We start from the raw sequence: 22,821 nt of genomic DNA, 5'->3' as shown, positions 1-22,821 counted from the left end.
CGTTCGCGAGGGGCAAGAAGAACATAGCAAACACAACCAAACAAGCGAAGCATCGAATAATCGGGAGAACGATCAAACAGACGCTCAAAAGGAACACCACCCTGCAAAGCAGCAGATGGCTGAAGGTTGATGAGATAGACGGAAGTGGAGATAGCCTCGGCCCAAAAATGAGGCGGAAGAGAGGCGGCGATCATCATAGCACGAGCCGTCTCAAGAAGGTGACGATGCTTGCGCTCAGACACACCATTCTGAGCATGAGCACCAGGACAAGAGAACTGGGCAAGAGTACCCTGTTCAGCAAGGACACCATGCAACATCTTAGAGATATACTCACCAGCGGAGTCAGCACGAAAACACGAATGGGCGAAGAGAACTGAGTATGAACCATGGCAGCAAAACGCTTATAAATAGACAACACCTCACTACGTGAAGTCATGAAATAAAGCCATGTGTAACGAGAAAAATCATCGATGAAAATAATATAGTATTTATGACCACCTTTCGAAGTGAAAGGAGCCGGACCCCATACATCAGAATGGACTAAATCGAAAGGACGCTGAGACACTGACTCGCTATGGGAATATGGTAACTGAATCTGCTTGCCAAGACGACAACCCTGACACTCTAAAGAGACATCTCCTGAGACAGACCCCAGAAGACCTCGACGAACTAAAGACGATAATCGAGAACCACACAGATGACCAAGTCGATGATGCCACTGCTTGAAGGAACCAGTAACAGAAGCGACAGCAGCGGAGGAACTGGCGATGGTGGTGACAGCGGAAGGAACATGAAGCCAGTCCAACTCCCAAAGACCCTGAGAATCACGGCGGCGAGGGCCAGCCCCAACCAGAGTGTGCGTGCGACGATCCTGGACAGAACAAGAGTCAACATCAAGGATGACACGACAACCAGAATCAGTAAGTTGACCAGCAGAAAACAGATTCATGGTAAGTCGAGGAACATGAGCAACATCAGGAACAGAATAAGAAGGAGTAGAAAGATGGCCTCTACTAGTAACAGAAAGTGGAGTACCATCAGCAATGAAGACATGAACAGGAGAATCCAGCGAGCGAAGAGAAGACAAAGCGGAAGAATGAGAAGACATATGAAAAGAAGCTCCAGAATCCAGAACCCATGGGGATGTACCTGACTGTGTAGAGGGCGGGGGCTCAGTGCGGGAAGCATCAGTCACAGAACCAGCAGTACCCGTCGAGGAAGAACCTGAAGCCGCGAGCAGACGCTTAAGTCTCAGAATATCCTGCTCAGTCAAAGCAATGGCTGAAGCTGGCGAGGGAGATGATGAAGGCCCTGAGGAGGATGATCGCGCCTTGCGCAGGTGTTTCCGCTTTGTGTAGCACTAGGACTCAATATGACCATCATTGTTGCAGTAGTCACAATGTGAACGGGGCCGACCTGAGCCTCCAGAAGGAGTGGGCAAGAGCGGCGGAGCACTCGAGCGAGAATGGGGCGGTGCAGCAGGTGGAGTGGAAGAAACCCGAGTAACGAGCACAAAGGGAACCTCCAGCAAACCAGCACCACGTAGGCAAGTCTCCTCAGCACGAATCTCGGAGAGCGCCTCCATGAGAGAAATACGGCCACGAGCAAACAACTGAGCACGCCGGGGCTCAAACTCCTTACGGAGCCGAGACAGGAACTCGTAGACGCGATGAAACTCCAAATCGACCTGGACAGCCTGGCAGCAGGGGCAAGTACGACAACCAGCACTGCGGAGAGAATCAAGCTGGCGCCAGATAGCAGAACTCTGTGCATAAAAGTCATCAACAGTAGAGTCACCCTGCTGAAGAGCATGCTCCTGACGAACCACAGAAAGATATAAGGCATCACCAGAGGGCTCATAGCGCTGACGAAGACAGGTCCACATCTGGAAGACAGTAGGAAGACCCAGAAACTCAGAAGCAAACTGAGGCAGAACACTAGCAGTGAGAACAGCTGCAGCACGAGCATCATCATCAAGCCACTGAGTGTAAACAGACAAAGCACCATGATACGTCTGAAGAGCCTCCTCATAAGCCAAAGCCCTCTCATCATAGGCACGATCAGCAGCCTCATCAGCAATCTTAGCCGCATCCTTGGCGGCGTGATTAGCATCCGTAGGAAAAACCAGTGGAGTCGGCGGAGTAGGGGCCACCGGAGGAACCGGACGTGGCGGACAGCAGACCTCGCCAGAAAGAACACCCCAGAGACGGATGCCACGCATGTGAATGCGCATGAAGCCAGCGAACTCGGTGTAGTTAGTACCATCAAAGATCACCGGACAGCGAGGGACAGAAACATAGCCCGATGCAGCAGTCATTTTTTTTTTGGAGAGACCCGTAAGCAGAGGAACCACCGAACAGCAGGCGGAAGACCACGGGAGACCACGCGCGAACGGCGGCCGCGGGAGGGGCGGACGAGTACGGGCGGGCGCGGGGCCAAGCACGGGGAGCGCAGTACGGGGGCGCGCGAGGGAATAAACTAATAACTTTGTCTAGACTGGGAACTTTGTCATGCACTGTTGTATGCCTTGTATCCAAGTGAGTATAGAAAGAATAAAGTTACAACTCGCAGTAGAACATGCAGAGTTGTTAAGTTTTAAAACAACAAGAGGGGTCAAAACCCTACCAAGTTATTTCACCAGACTAGATAACTCACCAAGTATGATTAAGTTCCTCTTGAGAAACAGCTAGCACTTGCCATTTACCAACCGCAAGCACTGGGGCCAGACAATGCTGAGGGGGTGCACGTTGAAATTACTGAAACTCACAGGTTCCAGACCAAGGTGCAATATCACAGTATCAAAACATTTCACAAAAAGGAAAACAAGCGGCCCGTTCAAATACATTAATAACACCATCAAACAAAATTCGACTCCGCTCCGCACAAGTGCAGAGTTTTCCTTAAGTACTTATAGTGCACTATTGTATTATTATTTGCAGTCTTGAAGATGAGGTTTGGGAATTGAGGATGCATTTTCATGACAGAGATAATATTGAAAGGAGTATGATGATGTCAGACATCACATATTACAATTTGGTAGCACTTATGGAGACAGAAGGGTATGGTTTTAGAGATTATATGTATTATGTGAGGGACCCTGGGCTAGGGATTGAAGGAATGGAAGAAATAGATGATGATGATGATAAGTTAGAGGAAATTTTAGACCACATAGCAGAGCAGAATAACAAGATATTGAATGTGACAATAGTTAGGGCCAGTGCAGAGAAAGTTCCCAATATAAATACCAGTGTTAATGTCATTGAGATGCAGACCCCAATAGAACAAATTGGAGAGCCCAAACTGTATCAGATTGATGATGAAGGAGTGTTGTTCAATGCTGAAAATGTGCATGTAGAAGCTGAGAGTTGTGATGCAGGAGGAGAACAAGAGCCAGTGCCCTTGCAGTTTGACACACAGCAGAGCAGAATAAATGTGAGCCTGGAACCTGCTTTAGGTGATGCAGTAGTGAAAGAATACCATGTGACTGACAATTCAGAGGAGCAACTGTTAATAGAGCAAGAAATGGAGGAGAAAAGGAGAAATGAAATTGAAATGTTTAGGAAGAACAAGAAGGAAAGAGCGAAGGAGACTTGTTTGAACAGGAAAGCGGCAGTGATGGACAATGAAGAGGATAGTGATGATGATGATCTGGTAGAATATGGTGATCATGCAGTGGTTAGTTCATTGCATGCAATGCTATTAATTAGCAAAAAAACATTAAGTTTTCTTGTTTTCCTCTCCGCCTTGGTCGCGGTGCACATCGTAAGATGACTTACACACCTAGATGGAGGGAGTACCAAATTTAGGTTTTTTGTTTTGTTTTGGCAATCTCAGGTAATACAGAGTGCACGAATATGAGTTACATATTATGCTGCTGTATACAGTCGAAACGTGTGACCTGTGTATTATTATGTTCTTGTTGTATCTGTAGTTGTATTGCTGTGACCTGTTGAATTATGTCACTTTTATGTAGGAAGTGATTTTGTTCTCTTAAATTTGTAGCCAAACAAGGTTTCAGAAGTTTCAGGTACCCCTCTTGTTACGGCTCTTCATTGTACTAAACATGGAGTGAGTGAATCTGATTCATTGGAATGTGTGAAGCTACTTGTCAAAGGTCTGGTATCCTGTTTGCTTTTTTTCCTTACATCTTATGATTAGGCAGGAACCGATTTGTTATTGTAGAGTAATATAGGTTGTTTTGTTAGTTGATCCCTCTAGTTATATGATCTGCTGTGTGCATGGCATTTTGCTTTGCATAATATGGGTACACAGGCTGGCGCTGATGTGAATTCTGCTCATCCAAGTACTCCCTTGGTGGTGGCAACTACGGTTGGTTTGGCTGACTGCATTAAGTACTTGCTGGAGGCTGGCGCGGATCCTAACATTCCAGATGAACAGGTGAACTTTTGTTCTTCCTAATTTCTTGCTGTTCTTACCGTGGTGGGAAATCTAATGCATATGGTATATTTTTTATGCACAGTCCACGGGTGCGTGCTTGTGGCATAGAGTTGCACGTGTATGATTATATCTGTCTACACATTGCGCACACCCATGTTGGGTTCACATGGAATTGCTTGTTTTCACGATGCTGTATTGTAACTATCTTTTTATTTTCTTTGTATGTTATAATCAGCACTTAGCAGAACTTAATGAATTCTCTTGATGAATATATTCCAATGGAAAATCCCTTCCACCATATCCTTGTTAATCAAGCTATTAAGTTTGCTGATGTGGCATATTGAAATATGTTCTTTCCATTAAGTGTATCTTCTTTGTTTTGTTACTTCACAGCATGGCCGGATGCCAATACAAATTGCTGCAAGTTCTGGAAGAAGAAGCCATGTGGAGATTCTATTTCCTTTCACTTCTCCCATCAGAGCAATGGCAAACTGGACTGTGGAAGGAATTATTGCTCACGAGAAGTCAAGATGCTCAATTTCTAAGGTTTGACTTGACTTGAAAGTTCTCAAATCATTATACATTTCTATGATTGTTTATATGCCCCTCCACCTTTATTACAAACTTCTGTGCATAGGCTTCAAATTGACAAAAATAGGGGGAGGGGGAGGGGTTGGGGGTGAATGTCACCATTGCTGCATGTCTCCCACATGAACCTAGTGGATATTAATCAAAGATAGAGAAGATGAAAATAATATATATGGCCGAGAGATATGCTGGAACCGGGTGTTGGCATAGCAGCACCAGAGAAGAGTGGAGAATGGAGGAGACCCGGGGGGGGGGGGGGTGAGCGCTGAAAATAAATCTGGGGGGCAGATGGGGATAGGAGGAAGGAAACTGAATGAAAGAACTCATGGAGGGTGATCACTGAGGAGTAATAGGTGAGGTGAGAGCAAGACATGATTGGAACTATGAACTATCTATGCAACTCTACTCTAAATTGTTATATAAGAACATAAGTTGGTGCATGTGTAGGTCCATTGTTACGAAACATCTCTTCTTAACCTCTCCAAACCAGCGCACTCCTAACAAAAATAATACTCCCTCCGTCCCAAAATAAGTGTCTCTTCACTCTATGTATAAAAGGTTGAGACACTTATTTTGGGACAGAGGGAGTACATCCGTTTGACCAATGTATTTGTACATCTCTTCACTCTATGTATAAAAGGTCGATATTGTGAATATCCTAATACTATTATTCTTATCTAAGTTGATGCCGGATGTAGAGGAGGCATAACATGCCGTTCACACCGCACAAACGTTGTTAAAGTGTGCAGTTGTCCACTTTATTACCCTTTTAAATTGATGCCAGTAGTTCGAGTTACATAGCTAAAGACAAACTTGTCGTGCCCTTTATATATTTCTTTCATCACCCTGAAATACATGATATGATATCATTCACCTGTTGTAGCATATTTATTGTTCTGTAGCAATACATGGGCAACTTACTAGTTATGTTTATTTAGAGGTATAATATCACAAATTACACACTTGACTTGAAAATGACATTAAGAATTTCAACAAATAACACTCCCAGGGAATACTCCATTGCAGCACTTGATTCAAATAACTCCCTTATCCCCAACTCTGGTTGCATCCTCCGTTCCTGCTACAATCCGGTGATATCTGCACTTGTGCCCCTAGGCTGCCACTGGTTGGCCATGACAGCCTGTCCCAGTTGCCTGTCCTGACATTCAAAACGTTCAAAAGGCAAAGAGTATTTTTCACCTGCATGTGTGCTATTAAGTTTTTCATGACAACTGGTGTTGCCTGGTCTCAAGAAACAACGTCTCCTAGCATTAAATAAGTGAGAAACTCTGTTGCAGTCCTCTGCAAGCATTGAAAATTTAAATATTCCAATGACTGAAATCATTACTATTTTCAGTGATCTGCTGGTGTGCCATTTTTCCAGAATTGCTGCTCCTCGTGATGTCATTTTGAAGTCTAACCTTATTTTCCCCTAATTTATGTTCATGATTTAGGAAGAGTCTTGTAACAAGATCAACAATAAAGTAGCCATGCTGAAATCTCAAGGAAAAGAGGCAGTTAAGAGAAATGACTACCTTGGCGCTTCAAAGCTCTACACTAAGGTACGTGCTTGCATACTAACATTGATTCCATTTCAATGCTATTTTACGTGTCTTATGAAGTCACACTTATGTTTCATATTCAGTGTTGGTGCAACCTATTTGGTCATGCTTTTCTTTTTCGAACCCATTGGCACTTGCACTGAGGTTGTTTTTTCATAAGAAGCGAGCAGCCTACAAAGGCTAGGCCTCGGATGCAGCTGGTTGAGCACTCTGACAGTTGGTGGCACAGTTTGTGTTTTGCTGACCTTTTAGTTAACCGAGAATTGCTGGCTGCATAACTAATACGGTTCGGAACTGAAATAGCTAGCTGGATTATAAACATAGCAAATTATGCAAAACCACATGTGTGACATATAACCGTAGATGCTATAGTACTTATAGTTTCAGCTGTTAGGAATATGCACTGTTGTATGCCTTTGTCTAGACTGGGAAATTTAGTTCATGACAAAGTTGTCTAGACTGGGATTTAAACACATGTGGTTTGCTGAAATTTAGTGAATATGCACTGTTAGGAATAGTCACATAAATAACATACTTACAAACTAATAACTTTGTCTAGACTGGGAACTTTGTCATGCACTGTTGTATGCCTTGTATCCAAGTGAGTATAGAAAGAATAAAGTTACAACTCGCAGTAGAACATGCAGAGTTGTTAAGTTTTAAAACAACAAGAGGGGTCAAAACCCTACCAAGTTATTTCACCAGACTAGATAACTCACCAAGTATGATTAAGTTCCTCTTGAGAAACAGCTAGCACTTGCCATTTACCAACCGCAAGCACTGGGGCCAGACAATGCTGAGGGGGTGCACGTTGAAATTACTGAAACTCACAGGTTCCAGACCAAGGTGCAATATCACAGTATCAAAACATTTCACAAAAAGGAAAACAAGCGGCCCGTTCAAATACATTAATAACACCATCAAACAAAATTCGACTCCGCTCCGCACAAGTGCAGAGTAAACCGAAGGTACAACCATATAGTTCAACAACAATGTAGTCTAACAAACAAAGCGGAACACAGAGCAAATGCCAGATAAAAATAAAATTGCAATAGATAGTAGTATCTCCAGCTGCCAGATTGACACTGAAGCCTCCCCCGATGCCCAGCACGAAAAATGGCAGTGATCCAATAGTTCCTGCATAAGGATAAAATGAAAGGGCTGAGCTTCAACCTTACAATAAACATGTGGATGTAGCTCAAGCAATACTTTACAAACTTCTCTATAAGATCCTGGAGTGCTTGCATCACCAATCACAAGTTTATAATGACGATGCTTTTACATATCAATTGAGGAAATTACTAATCCAATTTGACAGTACAGTATAATCCATAAACAGAAATCTCAGCTAACTACACCGCAACCAATTGACTACAAGATCAGTGCTGGTTCTAACATTTGCATTCGGTTTACAAAATCAGCATAATTTCAAGATTAATAACCCTATCCATATGGGGAAAACAGAAAGATTTGTTAACTAGGTGGAAGAATAACCAAGTGAAAGCACAGTTTCCGTACCTGATCGAGTGATTGCAAGCAGCAACGTCCACATTGACTGGTTTATCGCCTCTGGGTCTTTCCAACTCCTCGTTTTCCAGAGAAGAGATGCTTCGGTTTCAAGGTGGGGATGACGCGATCCGCCTCTCCACGGCGAGCCTCCTTGTTCCTGTTCTTGACAGAGTCCCTCGATTTCTTGATGGCCTTCTTCTTTTGAGCAACGTCCCGGATCCCGTCACCTGGTACGACCTCTTCAATTGGTCGTGATTTGGACCTAGACCTCGACCTCGTACGCAGCTTCTTGTCGGAGTTCGGGCTTCGCTATTACTTGGCAGCCAAGACGGGACCTGAAAAAGGTTATTTAACAGATTATTCTTGATCCTAACATTTAACATATAACAATTAACAATTTTCTTTTAGGAAGTAATACTATAGTACAAAGCCACAATGGCGTTTATACATCTACAGCCTACCTGTATGGCCATGTGGGATAGCATAATTAGCTATTCTATCAATTAGTTCTATCTGATTTCCGTTCATCGCTAATAGCCTAATACAAGGCCTCATTCGGTTTGAAGGATTCTCATAGGCAAAACATAGGAACGGGGATTCCAGAGGAAAACTTCCATTAAATGCATTGGGTTTGTAGGAAACGGGTGCAGTATTCCTTAGGAATACTATTAATTTCCTGTGTTTTTGGAGGAAACTACACATCCCCTCAAAGCTCATTTTTTGCGTAGGAATGAGGCAATGCAATTCCCGAGGATGGCAAGTGCTATCCTATCATACTCCTGTACTACTTTTGAGTCCTACACTTTGGTTTCCTCCAAACCCTGAACCTCCTGGTTGACACTGTAGCACTACTTATATGGTTCCTAAAGGTTGCATATATAGATGCTGGAAGGATTTTTTTCACAATGGCGCAATGAATAAGTACTCTCTCCATCCCATAATATAAGATCGTTTTGCAAGCAACTTGCAAAACGATCTTATATTATGGGACGGAGGGGGTAGATTTTAAGATATTTCGATATGCTTGTTTGTATGACACATAGATACTACTAAACTTGAGGGGTTCATAAAAGATGGATAAACAAAAAAGAATCCTTTAGCAGATAGATATCCACTTACGTTTCTGTCAGCCCAAATGCAAGGTCAAGCATATCATTTTCCTCATCTGTTGGATCCTCTAGCTTGTTATAGTCCTTTACATCCTGGATAAGATTCAATTTGCTAGTCAGAAGAACTTTCAGCTTCTATAACTGAAGATTAAAAAACAGCATGGGTTATATCTACAACATACCATAACTATGACATGACAAGTGGAACATGCGAGCGACCCTTCACATGCTCCTGCAGTAACCAAAAATCCAAAATACTAGGCAAGGTTATCACCTACAACTGAAATCAGCTGACAAGATCTTAAAAGGACACATTAATATGCCTATTTAAAAAGTGATCAAAGATAGTAACATGATGTAACAGACAGTGCATGTGATGGGGTGTGAGGTGAATAGACAGATAGTTTAAAAACCTTCAAGTTCTATGTCATTTTCATGAGCAGCTTCTAACATGGACATTCCGACAGGAACACGTATCGTTTTCTCAGTGCCATCCTTGTTCACAAATGTTACAGAGATTCTGCACATGGAAGAGAAAATTGCTCTTGTCAGAAGACCAGTTCTTTACTCCATGTCAAATATTTCTCAAAGCTGAATACTAACATTCAGTAAAACCGATCACGCTATTTCCTCAACATGTGGAAGGAGCAGCCCATCAGAAGGCGATAAATGTTAACAAAGAAAAATAAAATTAGGAGATGGTCTGGACTAATATACTGCTTACTCCAAAGATACAAAGATGCCTAGGTGTTTAAATTTCATGCTGCATAAAAAAATGGAAGAAGACAAACACACTCACTTCTCCTTGTCGTCACCGCCTTCATCATGATGACTACTTGTTGTTGCGGTGGAGAAGAGGATGCTCTTCTGAAAAACAAAGACCAGTGCAAATGATAAATCATCACTTCTGTACACACAAACAGATTTCACCAGAAGGTTTTTTTTAACAAGCAGAAGGCAGTGTTTGCTTGCACATATGTGGAGGCGGCAAAACGATATAGAGGTAGAGAAAAGAAAATCTTTACTTTTTGAAAAAACTTCAAAATGAATCTGAAACACAAAGTACTGTGTGCATCATGTATAGAAAAACAATTCTATTGATGCTTTGGTTATATTCTCGGCCGCAGCAGGAACAGAAGGCAATAGGCAATAACATATTCTATACTAGCAATCACAACGATTATAACAGTACAAAAGGACTAACCGCTGGGGCTGAATGCCGGCTGAGACCTCGGTAGTAATTGCTGCTATGGCTTGACAAGTTTCCTGCTGCAAGAAGTCAACGATTTGAGAATGCAGAACCAAATAATACCTTCACCAAACTAGGCATGTGTAAACCCGGAAGGTTTCTCAAAATAAGCAATCAAGAAACATGACGAGACAGTTTTGGTGGGCTGAAAACCAGGATCAAAAGAGGATTCATTGAACTGCTTGGGAAAACCTCACTAAACCAAAAGTTCAAGGAGGTGTTGGATTCAGAGACTCGATGCTTTTTAACCAGGCTTTGCTCGCTAGACAAGCCTGGTGTCTTCTCACTTACCCAAACACTTTATGTGAAAGACTCCTCAAGATCATATACTACCCAAGAGGGAACCTCATTGATACAGTTTTAAAAAATGATGCATCGCCTGGCTGAAGGGGAATTGAACATGGCCTCGACCCTCTTAAAAAGGCAATTATCTGGAGGATTAGGGATGGAAGTAAAGCTCATATTTGGAGGGACAATTGGCTGCCAAGGAATCCTAACCTAAAGATCAGTTCAGAAAGGGGAAGTTTAAGATTATCTTGAGTCAAACAACTGTTGATCCCAGGAAGAAAAGAGTGGAACACTCAACTGATTGCAAGAACTTTTCTCCTACACGACACTGATCAAATCCTGAATATTCACCTCTTCGAGTATAAATTTGAAGATTTCATAGCCTGGAACTATGAGAAAAATGGTATGCTCTCCGTCAAAAGTGCTTATAAACTGGCTTATAACCTCACTGTTGAGAGTCCTGTGCAGGAGGGTGCGAGTAGAGCAGGTGACTGTTCTAGACCTATTTGGCGTAATATTCGGTCTGCCCCTATGCCTAATAAAGTTCATGCTTTCGTCTGGCGCTTAGCTGCTGATAACTTGGCTACGAAGAGAAACAAACTGAAACATACCCTGGAGGTTAATAGTCCATGCTCTATATGTGGTGTTGCAGAAGAAGATAGTTTTCATGCAGTGGTTAACTGTACAAAGGCAAGAGCTCTTCGTATGGAAGTTAAAAAGGTGTGGGATATTCCTGAAGAATCTCAGTTTGCTTATACAGGAAAAGATTGCTGCTGATCTTGATTGCAAATCTGAGTAAGGAGACCAGGGGGCTGGTCCTCCTTCTTTTGTGGAGAGCGTGGCACCTGACAAACGATTGAATCCACAATAAAAGAGAAGCTCGCATAAAAGATTCAGTTATTTTTCTTCAAAACTATATAGCTAGTCTCAATATGTCCTCGCATAAAAGATTCAGTTATTTTTCTCCAAAACTATATAGCTAGTCTCAATATGTGCAGCTTAAAGCTGCTGGGTGACTATAAAGGCAAAATGAACAGTCGATGTTTGAGCCTGGAATTAGTACACTGACACCAGCAGAGGACGTGTACAGCCGAAATGAACCCAGTGAGATGTTGTGTTGGTTGGCGCCATTATCCGGCTGGACGAAAACTAATGTAGACGGATCCTTCTCTCCAGCGACAGGTGAAGCTAGCATTGGTTTTGCGGCTAGAAGGTCTGACTGTTCTGTCCTCTTTGTGCAGCTCTTCTGTTACTTGCTCGGATGCAGAAAATCTGAGCTGTTAGCTACCAAAAAGAAGGAATTGTAGTTGCAAATACCTGATGCCAGGGCCCCTTTTCCAGTGAAACTTATTGTGCCTATGAATGCTAAAGGGAGCAACAGGCCCAGAAAATGCGGGCTTATCAACAAAATCATAAGTGTTCGGAGTCAAGTTGCAGACATCCAGTTTGTGTGAGCAAAGAGAGAGTTTAATAAAGTTGGCCATGAATTAGCGCTGAACGCTAGAATTATTGGTTTGGTAGGGTTCTGGCTTAATTCTACTCCTGACTAATGTCGGGCATTGGTTTCTGAAGATTCTAAGAACCTTATGGCTTCAATCAAACAAAGCTCTCTCTTCAGTGACAAAATAAAATAAAGAATATGACTCCCAACTCAGGAATCGGCTAACATAAACAGTGGCTATCTCATTACAATGGTAACCACAAAGAATTGGGTCCAAGCGCAGCGTGCTTCACGTATGCATCACATTTATACAAATTCACGTTCTTCGGACATTCCTAATTAGGTCCAAGCACAACCATTTTCTCCTAATTCCTAATGTAACAGATGTAGTGTAGCAGGAAGGGGTGGAGAGACACCAACCAGCTCTGGTCTCGCGCACGAGCCGCGCCCCGAGTTGAGAGATCCTGGAGAGCATGGCAGCAGCGGAGCCTACTGCCTCCGAACCCTAGAGGAACAATTCAAGAAACCACGAATCAGCACCACAAACGCCGGGCTGCAGGCCCAAAGAATCACCACGCAGAAGCAAGAGAGACAGTCTAGCAGCGGGAGCGATGGATCAAGGGAAAATCAGGAGCGGCGGAGGAGACGAACCTCGCGGAAGCGGTGGGAGCCAGCCGCCGGTCTCCTTCCACGGCGGCGGGAAGGGGGGAGGTAGGCGGCGGATGTGGTGGAGGAGGCTGGCTGAGCCGTGGTCGATTCTCGAACCACCGCCGCCTCCAGTACCGTGGGCCGTAGGTAAGTGGGCTGGAGAATGGCCGTTAGATGGGCCGAGAGGAAAGCCCGTTAGCTAGCACATAAGAGCCCGGAGGAAACCCTTCCCTAAACCCTCCTCTTTCCTCCTCCCCACTCCGTCCGCCGCCGGACGCCCGCCGCCTCCACCGAGGCGAAACCTACGTCCCGCCGCCGCCGCCTCACGCCGTAAGTAGCCGCCGACTTTCCCCTCCGCTCTCCGCTTCCGTCCCTGCGTGCCGACCGTCTCGCATAGCCGTGTACCCGTGATGATCCTCGCGGATGTCTGCGGATGTGGACTTTACTTGTGTAGATTTGTGGACTTGGTTCAACATGCCCATGCTCGTCCCTGGTTGAATCTCTCAAGAGTTTGCGAATAGAGCAATTGCTTCTGTTTTGCGCCATGTCTCGTATCTGACTGTAGGATTTGTAACAAGCGGCTCAATAAGGGTTGGCTGATTTGATGCAGAAGATAGGGGATGGTTGATTAGTAGTTTTCTAATTTGATATTATTATGATTGATTCAAGGCTGCCGGCTAGTTTAGCTGCAGCCGATTTAGACACCTGGCGTGGTATTTTGTCAGTAGTTGGAACTACTGCTGCTGTCTTCCTGCTTTTATTTGTGGTAATTTTGTAAAATCCATCAAGTATTTGACGCGATGAGAATGAAAAGCATGCATGTGTTGCTGTTGCACTTCCTCCTATGAGAGGATGTTTCCACCATGTAAGAATGGTGTGAGTGTTTCAGATCCTGAGTTAGTGTTCTGGTCTGATGCAACCAGTTGACCATACTAGTGGTTCAACTATTTTTAGCTACTGAGAAAGAAACCGGACCTTGACTTGCTGGTATCTAGGTGTGTAGATGTTCTTTTTTCTTTCATATAAGAACGGTGTGCATGTTTAAGGTCCTGACTTATTCTCCTGGCCCTTTTGTCTTATGTATTTTATAAATCAAAGGTTTCCTTGTGTGTAAATAGGATGCACTGATAATGATGGGCATGAATCTATAGTCTTCACATGATTTTAGATAGATGTTTTTTATGCGGTGCTTGCTAGATTTCTCCCTGGCTATGTTTTTTGGAAATTGTGATTTCTTGCATTTGCTTGTACCCGTTTTTCCGCATTGGTTTTTTCACCTGTTTATCTACATAGGATTGACATGACATTTGTTTGTATCACAGGAATAAGTAGCCAAGCTTTACATCGGCAAGATGGTGCAGTATAATTTCAAGAAAATCACTGTTGTCCCTCCTGGGAAGGACTTCATTGACATAATCTTGTCCCGCACTCAGAGGCAAACACCAACTGTTGTCCACAAGGGCTATGCTATCAACCGCATTCGCCAGTTCTATATGCGCAAGGTTCGCTATACCCAGCAGAACTTCTATGAAAAGCTGTCCACCATCATCGATGAGTTCCCCAGACTGGATGACATCCACCCTTTCTATGGCGATCTCCTTCATGTGCTCTACAACAAGGATCACTACAAACTTGCCTTGGGTCAGATCAATACAGCTAGAAATATCATTGCAAAGATCTCCAAGGACTATCTGAGGCTGCTCAAGTATGGAGACACCCTGTACCGGTGCAAGTGCCTGAAGGTAGCTGCACTAGGTCGCATGTGTACTGTTCTAAAGCGTATCAGTCCTAGTTTGGCATACCTGGAGCAGATCAGGCAGCACATGGCCAGGCTTCCATCAATTGACCCAAACACCCGTACTATCTTGATTTGTGGGTATCCAAATGTTGGGAAGAGCTCTTTCATGAACAAGGTTACGAGGGCTGATGTGGACGTACAGCCTTATGCTTTCACAACAAAATCCCTTTTTGTTGGCCATGCAGATTACAAGTATCTGCGGTACCAAGTGATTGACACTCCAGGGATCCTTGATCGTCCTTTTGAGGACAGGAACATCATAGAGATGTGCAGTATCACCGCTCTTGCTCACTTGAGGGCTGCTGTGCTGTTCTTCTTGGACATCTCTGGTTCTTGTGGGTACACTATTGCTCAGCAAGCTGCACTCTTCCACAGTATTAAATCCTTGTTCATGAATAAGCCTCTGGTCATTGTGTGCAACAAGACTGATCTGCAGCCGCTTGACGGGCTTTCTGAAGAGGACATGAAGCTGGTGATGGAGATGAAGTCAGAGGCTATGAAGACTATACCTCAAGGTGGAGATCCTAGTGAAGAGGGTGTTTTGTTGACTATGAGTGCTTTAACAGATGAGGGTGTGATGGCTGTTAAAAATGCTGCATGTGAGAGGCTTCTTGAGCAGAGGGTGGAGATCAAGATGAAGTCAAAGAAGATCAATGACTGCTTAAACAGGTTTCATGTTGCTATGCCCAAGCCTCGTGACAACAGAGATAGGCCTACTTGTATTCCTCAGGCTGTTCTTGAAGCTCAAGCGATTGCTGCTGCAAAGGAAAAGAAGAAACTTGAGAGGGACCTTGAGAATGAGAATGGAGGTGCTGGAGTCTATTCCGCCAGTCTCAAGAAGCATTACTTGTTGGCTGATGATGAATGGAAGGAAGATATTCTCCCTGAGATATTGGATGGCCATAATGTTGCTGATTTCCTGGATCCGGATATCTTGGAAAGGTGTGAGGAGCTGGAAAGGGAGGAGGGTCTTCGTCTTGAAGAAGAGGCTGCTCAGGATGCTTTCATGATTGATGGCCATGATGAATTAACTGAAGAACAGCGAGAGATATTGGGTAAGATTAGGAAGAAGAAGGCAATGCTCATCCAAGAGCATAGGATGAAGAAGAGTACTGCAGAGAGCCGTCCTATTGTTCCAAGGAAGCATGACAAGGATAGGAAGTTCACAACCAAGAGACTGGGCAGGCAACTCACATCCATGGGCGTTGATCCTACTGCGGCTGTGAACCGACTTCGCAGCCAGTCAAGAGGCCGTAAGCGTGAGAGGTCACTGAGCAGAGCTGATGGTGACGACGCTATGGACGTTGATGGCCAGCACTCCGACAAGAAGCTGCGTACGAGGTCGAGGTCTAGGTCCAAATCACGACCAATTGAAGAGGTCGTACCAGGTGACGGGATCCGGGACGTTGCTCAAAAGAAGAAGGCCATCAAGAAATCGAGGGACTCTGTCAAGAACAGGAACAAGGAGGCTCGCCGTGGAGAGGCGGATCGCGTCATCCCCACCTTGAAACCGAAGCATCTCTTCTCTGGAAAACGAGGAGTTGGAAAGACCCAGAGGCGATAAACCAGTCAATGTGGACGTTGCTGCTTGCAATCACTCGATCAGGTACGGAAACTGTGCTTTCACTTGGTTATTCTTCCACCTAGTTAACAAATCTTTCTGTTTTCCCCATATGGATAGGGTTATTAATCTTGAAATTATGCTGATTTTGTAAACCGAATGCAAATGTTAGAACCAGCACTGATCTTGTAGTCAATTGGTTGCGGTGTAGTTAGCTGAGATTTCTGTTTATGGATTATACTGTACTGTCAAATTGGATTAGTAATTTCCTCAATTGATATGTAAAAGCATCGTCATTATAAACTTGTGATTGGTGATGCAAGCACTCCAGGATCTTATAGAGAAGTTTGTAAAGTATTGCTTGAGCTACATCCACATGTTTATTGTAAGGTTGAAGCTCAGCCCTTTCATTTTATCCTTATGCAGGAACTATTGGATCACTGCCATTTTTCGTGCTGGGCATCGGGGGAGGCTTCAGTGTCAATCTGGCAGCTGGAGATACTACTATCTATTGCAATTTTATTTTTATCTGGCATTTGCTCTGTGTTCCGCTTTGTTTGTTAGACTACATTGTTGTTGAACTATATGGTTGTACCTTCGGTTTACTCTGCACTTGTGCGGAGCGGAGTCGAATTTTGTTTGATGGTGTTATTAATGTATTTGAACGGGCCGCTTGTTTTCCTTTTTGTGAAATGTTTTGATACTGTGATATTGCACCTTGGTCTGGAACCTGTGAGTTTCAGTAATTTCAACGTGCACCCCCTCAGCATTGTCTGGCCCCAGTGCTTGCGGTTGGTAAATGGCAAGTGCTAGCTGTTTCTCAAGAGGAACTTAATCATACTTGGTGAGTTATCTAGTCTGGTGAAATAACTTGGTAGGGTTTTGACCCCTCTTGTTGTTTTAAAACTTAACAACTCTGCATGTTCTACTGCGAGTTGTAACTTTATTCTTTCTATACTCACTTGGATACAAGGCATACAACAGTGCATGACAAAGTTCCCAGTCTAGACAAAGTTATTAGTTTGTAAGTATGTTATTTATGTGACTATTCCTAACAGTGCATATTCACTAAATTTCAGCAAACCACATGTGTTTAAATCCCAGTCTAGACAACTTTGTCATGAACTAAATTTCCCAGTCTAGACAAAGGCATACAACAGTGCATATTCCTAACAGCTGAAACTATAAGTACTATAGCATCTACGGTTATATGTCACACATGTGGTTTTGCATAATTTGCTATGTTTATAATCCAGCTAGCTATTTCAGTTCCGAACCGTATTAGTTATGCAGCCAGCAATTCTCGGTTAACTAAAAGGTCAGCAAAACACAAACTGTGCCACCAACTGTCAGAGTGCTCAACCAGCTGCATCCGAGGCCTAGCCTTTGTAGGCTGCTCGCTTCTTATGAAAAAACAACCTCAGTGCAAGTGCCAATGGGTTCGAAAAAGAAAAGCATGACCAAATAGGTTGCACCAACACTGAATATGAAACATAAGTGTGACTTCATAAGACACGTAAAATAGCATTGAAATGGAATCAATGTTAGTATGCAAGCACGTACCTTAGTGTAGAGCTTTGAAGCGCCAAGGTAGTCATTTCTCTTAACTGCCTCTTTTCCTTGAGATTTCAGCATGGCTACTTTATTGTTGATCTTGTTACAAGACTCTTCCTAAATCATGAACATAAATTAGGGGAAAATAAGGTTAGACTTCAAAATGACATCACGAGGAGCAGCAATTCTGGAAAAATGGCACACCAGCAGATCACTGAAAATAGTAATGATTTCAGTCATTGGAATATTTAAATATTTTCAATGCTTGCAGAGGACTGCAACAGAGTTTCTCACTTATTTAATGCTAGGAGACGTTGTTTCTTGAGACCAGGCAACACCAGTTGTCATGAAAAACTTAATAGCACACATGCAGGTGAAAAATACTCTTTGCCTTTTGAACGTTTTGAATGTCAGGACAGGCAACTGGGACAGGCTGTCATGGCCAACCAGTGGCAGCCTAGGGGCACAAGTGCAGATATCACCGGATTGTAGCAGGAACGGAGGATGCAACCAGAGTTGGGGATAAGGGAGTTATTTGAATCAAGTGCTGCAATGGAGTATTCCCTGGGAGTGTTATTTGTTGAAATTCTTAATGTCATTTTCAAGTCAAGTGTGTAATTTGTGATATTATACCTCTAAATAAACATAACTAGTAAGTTGCCCATGTATTGCTACAGAACAATAAATATGCTACAACAGGTGAATGATATCATATCATGTATTTCAGGGTGATGAAAGAAATATATAAAGGGCACGACAAGTTTTGTCTTTAGCTATGTAACTCGAACTACTGGCATCAATTTAAAAGGGTAATAAAGTGGACAACTGCACACTTTAACAACGTTTGTGCGGTGTGAACGGCATGTTATGCCTCCTCTACATCCGGCATCAACTTAGATAAGAATAATAGTATTAGGATATTCACAATATCGACCTTTTATACATAGAGTGAAGAGATGTACAAATACATTGGTCAAACGGATGTACTCCCTCTGTCCCAAAATAAGTGTCTCAACCTTTTATACATAGAGTGAAGAGACACTTATTTTGGGACGGAGGGAGTATTATTTTGTTAGGAGTGCGCTGGTTTGGAGAGGTTAAGAAGAGATGTTTCGTAACAATGGACCTACACATGCACCAACTTATGTTCTTATATAACAATTTAGAGTAGAGTTGCATAGATAGTTCATAGTTCCAATCATGTCTTGCTCTCACCTCACCTATTACTCCTCAGTGATCACCCTCCATGAGTTCTTTCATTCAGTTTCCTTCCTCCTATCACCATCTGCCCTCCAGATTTATTTTCAGCGCTCATCCCCCCCCCCCCCCCGGGTCTCCTCCATTCTCCACTCTTCTCTGGTGCTGCTATGCCAACACCCGGTTCCAGCATATCTCTCGGCCATATATATTATTTTCATCTTCTCTATCTTTGATTAATATCCACTAGGTTCATGTGGGAGACATGCAGCAATGGTGACATTCACCCCCAACCCCTCCCCCTCCCCCTATTTTTGTCAATTTGAAGCCTATGCACAGAAGTTTGTAATAAAGGTGGAGGGGCATATAAACAATCATAGAAATGTATAATGATTTGAGAACTTTCAAGTCAAGTCAAACCTTAGAAATTGAGCATCTTGACTTCTCGTGAGCAATAATTCCTTCCACAGTCCAGTTTGCCATTGCTCTGATGGGAGAAGTGAAAGGAAATAGAATCTCCACATGGCTTCTTCTTCCAGAACTTGCAGCAATTTGTATTGGCATCCGGCCATGCTGTGAAGTAACAAAACAAAGAAGATACACTTAATGGAAAGAACATATTTCAATATGCCACATCAGCAAACTTAATAGCTTGATTAACAAGGATATGGTGGAAGGGATTTTCCATTGGAATATATTCATCAAGAGAATTCATTAAGTTCTGCTAAGTGCTGATTATAACATACAAAGAAAATAAAAAGATAGTTACAATACAGCATCGTGAAAACAAGCAATTCCATGTGAACCCAACATGGGTGTGCGCAATGTGTAGACAGATATAATCATACACGTGCAACTCTATGCCACAAGCACGCACCCGTGGACTGTGCATAAAAATATACCATATGCATTAGATTTCCCACCACGGTAAGAACAGCAAGAAATTAGGAAGAACAAAAGTTCACCTGTTCATCTGGAATGTTAGGATCCGCGCCAGCCTCCAGCAAGTACTTAATGCAGTCAGCCAAACCAACCGTAGTTGCCACCACCAAGGGAGTACTTGGATGAGCAGAATTCACATCAGCGCCAGCCTGTGTACCCATATTATGCAAAGCAAAATGCCATGCACACAGCAGATCATATAACTAGAGGGATCAACTAACAAAACAACCTATATTACTCTACAATAACAAATCGGTTCCTGCCTAATCATAAGATGTAAGGAAAAAAAGCAAACAGGATACCAGACCTTTGACAAGTAGCTTCACACATTCCAATGAATCAGATTCACTCACTCCATGTTTAGTACAATGAAGAGCCGTAACAAGAGGGGTACCTGAAACTTCTGAAACCTTGTTTGGCTACAAATTTAAGAGAACAAAATCACTTCCTACATAAAAGTGACATAATTCAACAGGTCACAGCAATACAACTACAGATACAACAAGAACATAATAATACACAGGTCACACGTTTCGACTGTATACAGCAGCATAATATGTAACTCATATTCGTGCACTCTGTATTACCTGAGATTGCCAAAACAAAACAAAAAACCTAAATTTGGTACTCCCTCCATCTAGGTGTGTAAGTCATCTTACGATGTGCACCGCGACCAAGGCGGAGAGGAAAACAAGAAAACTTAATGTTTTTTTGCTAATTAATAGCATTGCATGCAATGAACTAACCACTGCATGATCACCATATTCTACCAGATCATCATCATCACTATCCTCTTCATTGTCCATCACTGCCGCTTTCCTGTTCAAACAAGTCTCCTTCGCTCTTTCCTTCTTGTTCTTCCTAAACATTTCAATTTCATTTCTCCTTTTCTCCTCCATTTCTTGCTCTATTAACAGTTGCTCCTCTGAATTGTCAGTCACATGGTATTCTTTCACTACTGCATCACCTAAAGCAGGTTCCAGGCTCACATTTATTCTGCTCTGCTGTGTGTCAAACTGCAAGGGCACTGGCTCTTGTTCTCCTCCTGCATCACAACTCTCAGCTTCTACATGCACATTTTCAGCATTGAACAACACTCCTTCATCATCAATCTGATACAGTTTGGGCTCTCCAATTTGTTCTATTGGGGTCTGCATCTCAATGACATTAACACTGGTATTTATATTGGGAACTTTCTCTGCACTGGCCCTAACTATTGTCACATTCAATATCTTGTTATTCTGCTCTGCTATGTGGTCTAAAATTTCCTCTAACTTATCATCATCATCATCTATTTCTTCCATTCCTTCAATCCCTAGCCCAGGGTCCCTCACATAATACATATAATCTCTAAAACCATACCCTTCTGTCTCCATAAGTGCTACCAAATTGTAATATGTGATGTCTGACATCATCATACTCCTTTCAATATTATCTCTGTCATGAAAATGCATCCTCAATTCCCAAACCTCATCTTCAAGACTGCAAATAATAATACAATAGTGCACTATAAGTACTTAAGGAAAACTGAAGCAAGCTAGTACAGAACAGAGCAGAACATCATTTGAGTGCAACAATTCATATCCTTCTATTTACAAAAACCCTAGTTGTAAGCATCTAATTAAAGAACTATATCATTCTAAGTACAGAACTATAACACACACAAACCCTAGAACTACAACACACACAAACCCTAGAACTACATTAACCCTAACCCTAGCAACAGAAGGGAATGTGATTGGGGAGGGGAATGGGACTGGGATCTCACTAGACGCCGCCGAAAGCTGAAGCAATGTGCTAGCTTCCAACTGGATTTGCCTTCACCGACGCGCCGAATGATCTGGCCGCCCTGAATTCCACCGAGTACTGCAGGTCCTCCTCCTCATCTTCTTCTGTCGTCGCCTTCGTAGGGTTCGAGCTCCCGCACGTCTCGCCAGTGGATGGCTGGGCGCCGCCGCCAGCATCGCTCGACTTCGCCGGACTCATGTCTGCGGCGGGGGGCGGGGACGGTGCGCCGCACGACCGGGAACAGGGGAGAATAAGGGGGAAACGGGGGAAGAAGACGGGGGATAAGAGGAAACAGAACGAACGGCGCCGTCTAACAGCGTCTAACGGCTGTCCGACCAGCTGACAGCGCCACGTCGGCAAAAACCGGGCCACACCTGTCATAAATCCACTTATCGGTGCCCGATCCACCGATCAGTGGTATTTGCAAATTGTTTACAAGAGAGTTGGTGTTTTTTGCCAAGAAACTGTAACATAGTGATTTCTGCTAACCTAGCCCTCAAACTGGTGGTTTTCTGCAATTTACTCGTGGAAATTTGACTTCACGTCCCCTTGAGCACGCACGCTCATCACGGCAGTACAACAAACACAAAAAATAATAAAAATTACATCCAGGTTTATAGACCACCTAGCGATGACTATAAACACTGAAGCGAGTCGAAGGTGTGCCGCTGTCGTCGCCTCTTCCTCACCGAAGCCAGGCAAAATTTGTTGTAGTAAACGGTCGTCGTGCTAAGACCTCATAGAACCAGCAACCGTCGTCGAAAAGAGTAGCGTAGATGATCCAACTGAAGACACACAAATGTAAATGAACAATCCACCAGAGGCAGATCCGCCGGGAGACACACGCCCACCGCTGATGCTAGATGCACCACCGAAACAGGGATAGGCAGGAAGAACCTTGTTCCATCTCCAAGGAGCCGCCATTGTCTCGCCTTTCGGAGCAAGACACAAAACCTAACAAAACTCGCAAACACATCTAAAAACGGAGCTCTCGCACCGGCAAGGCCCGGGATCCACCACGTCCATATTGCTCTAAGGCCACCGGAGATGAGGCGGGCCGGTGATGACCCACAAGTATAGATAATCGCAACAGTCTTGGAGTGTAGTATTTCACTCAAATTTATTGATTTGGCACAAGTGGAGCTATATTTATAAGCTTTAACAGTTGAGTTGTCAATTCAACCACACC

At 43.4% G+C, this 22,821-nt stretch overlaps 2 protein-coding genes across 3 annotated transcripts; one reads left to right on the top strand and one right to left on the bottom strand.

Moving 5' to 3' along the window:
• Positions 1–7,425: 7,425 nt before the first annotated feature.
• On the bottom strand, positions 7,426–12,911 carry LOC123095679 (2Fe-2S ferredoxin). 2 transcript variants are annotated; one of them, XM_044517221.1, is made up of 9 exons: positions 12,796–12,911; positions 12,565–12,649; positions 10,371–10,435; positions 9,966–10,033; positions 9,580–9,686; positions 9,349–9,398; positions 9,177–9,259; positions 8,067–8,392; positions 7,426–7,685 (listed from the first exon to the last, which is right to left on the bottom strand). In XM_044517221.1, exons 2-8 carry the CDS (start codon positions 12,617–12,619, stop codon positions 8,320–8,322), a joined length of 501 nt encoding a protein of 166 aa, XP_044373156.1. In that variant the 5' UTR covers positions 12,620–12,649; positions 12,796–12,911; the 3' UTR covers positions 7,426–7,685; positions 8,067–8,319. The 2 variants fall into 2 exon arrangements, with proteins under 2 accessions (XP_044373156.1, XP_044373157.1); XM_044517222.1 differs by having other exon boundaries at positions 10,371–10,432; positions 12,796–12,906.
• Positions 12,912–13,011: 100 nt separating this feature from the next.
• LOC123095678 (nucleolar GTP-binding protein 1) lies at positions 13,012–16,837 on the top strand. Its single transcript, XM_044517220.1, has 3 exons — positions 13,012–13,122; positions 14,115–16,196; positions 16,578–16,837. Exon 2 carries the CDS (start codon positions 14,145–14,147, stop codon positions 16,152–16,154), a length of 2,010 nt encoding a protein of 669 aa, XP_044373155.1. The 5' UTR covers positions 13,012–13,122; positions 14,115–14,144; the 3' UTR covers positions 16,155–16,196; positions 16,578–16,837.
• The last annotated feature ends 5,984 nt before the right edge of the window (positions 16,838–22,821 follow it).

Source organism: Triticum aestivum, chromosome 4D (genome assembly GCF_018294505.1).
Source record: "Triticum aestivum cultivar Chinese Spring chromosome 4D, IWGSC CS RefSeq v2.1, whole genome shotgun sequence".
NCBI classification, from domain to species: Eukaryota; Viridiplantae; Streptophyta; class Magnoliopsida; order Poales; family Poaceae; genus Triticum; species Triticum aestivum.
Note: the sequence above shows the minus strand (reverse complement) of the source record. Positions and strands in the feature narration are given on the sequence as shown.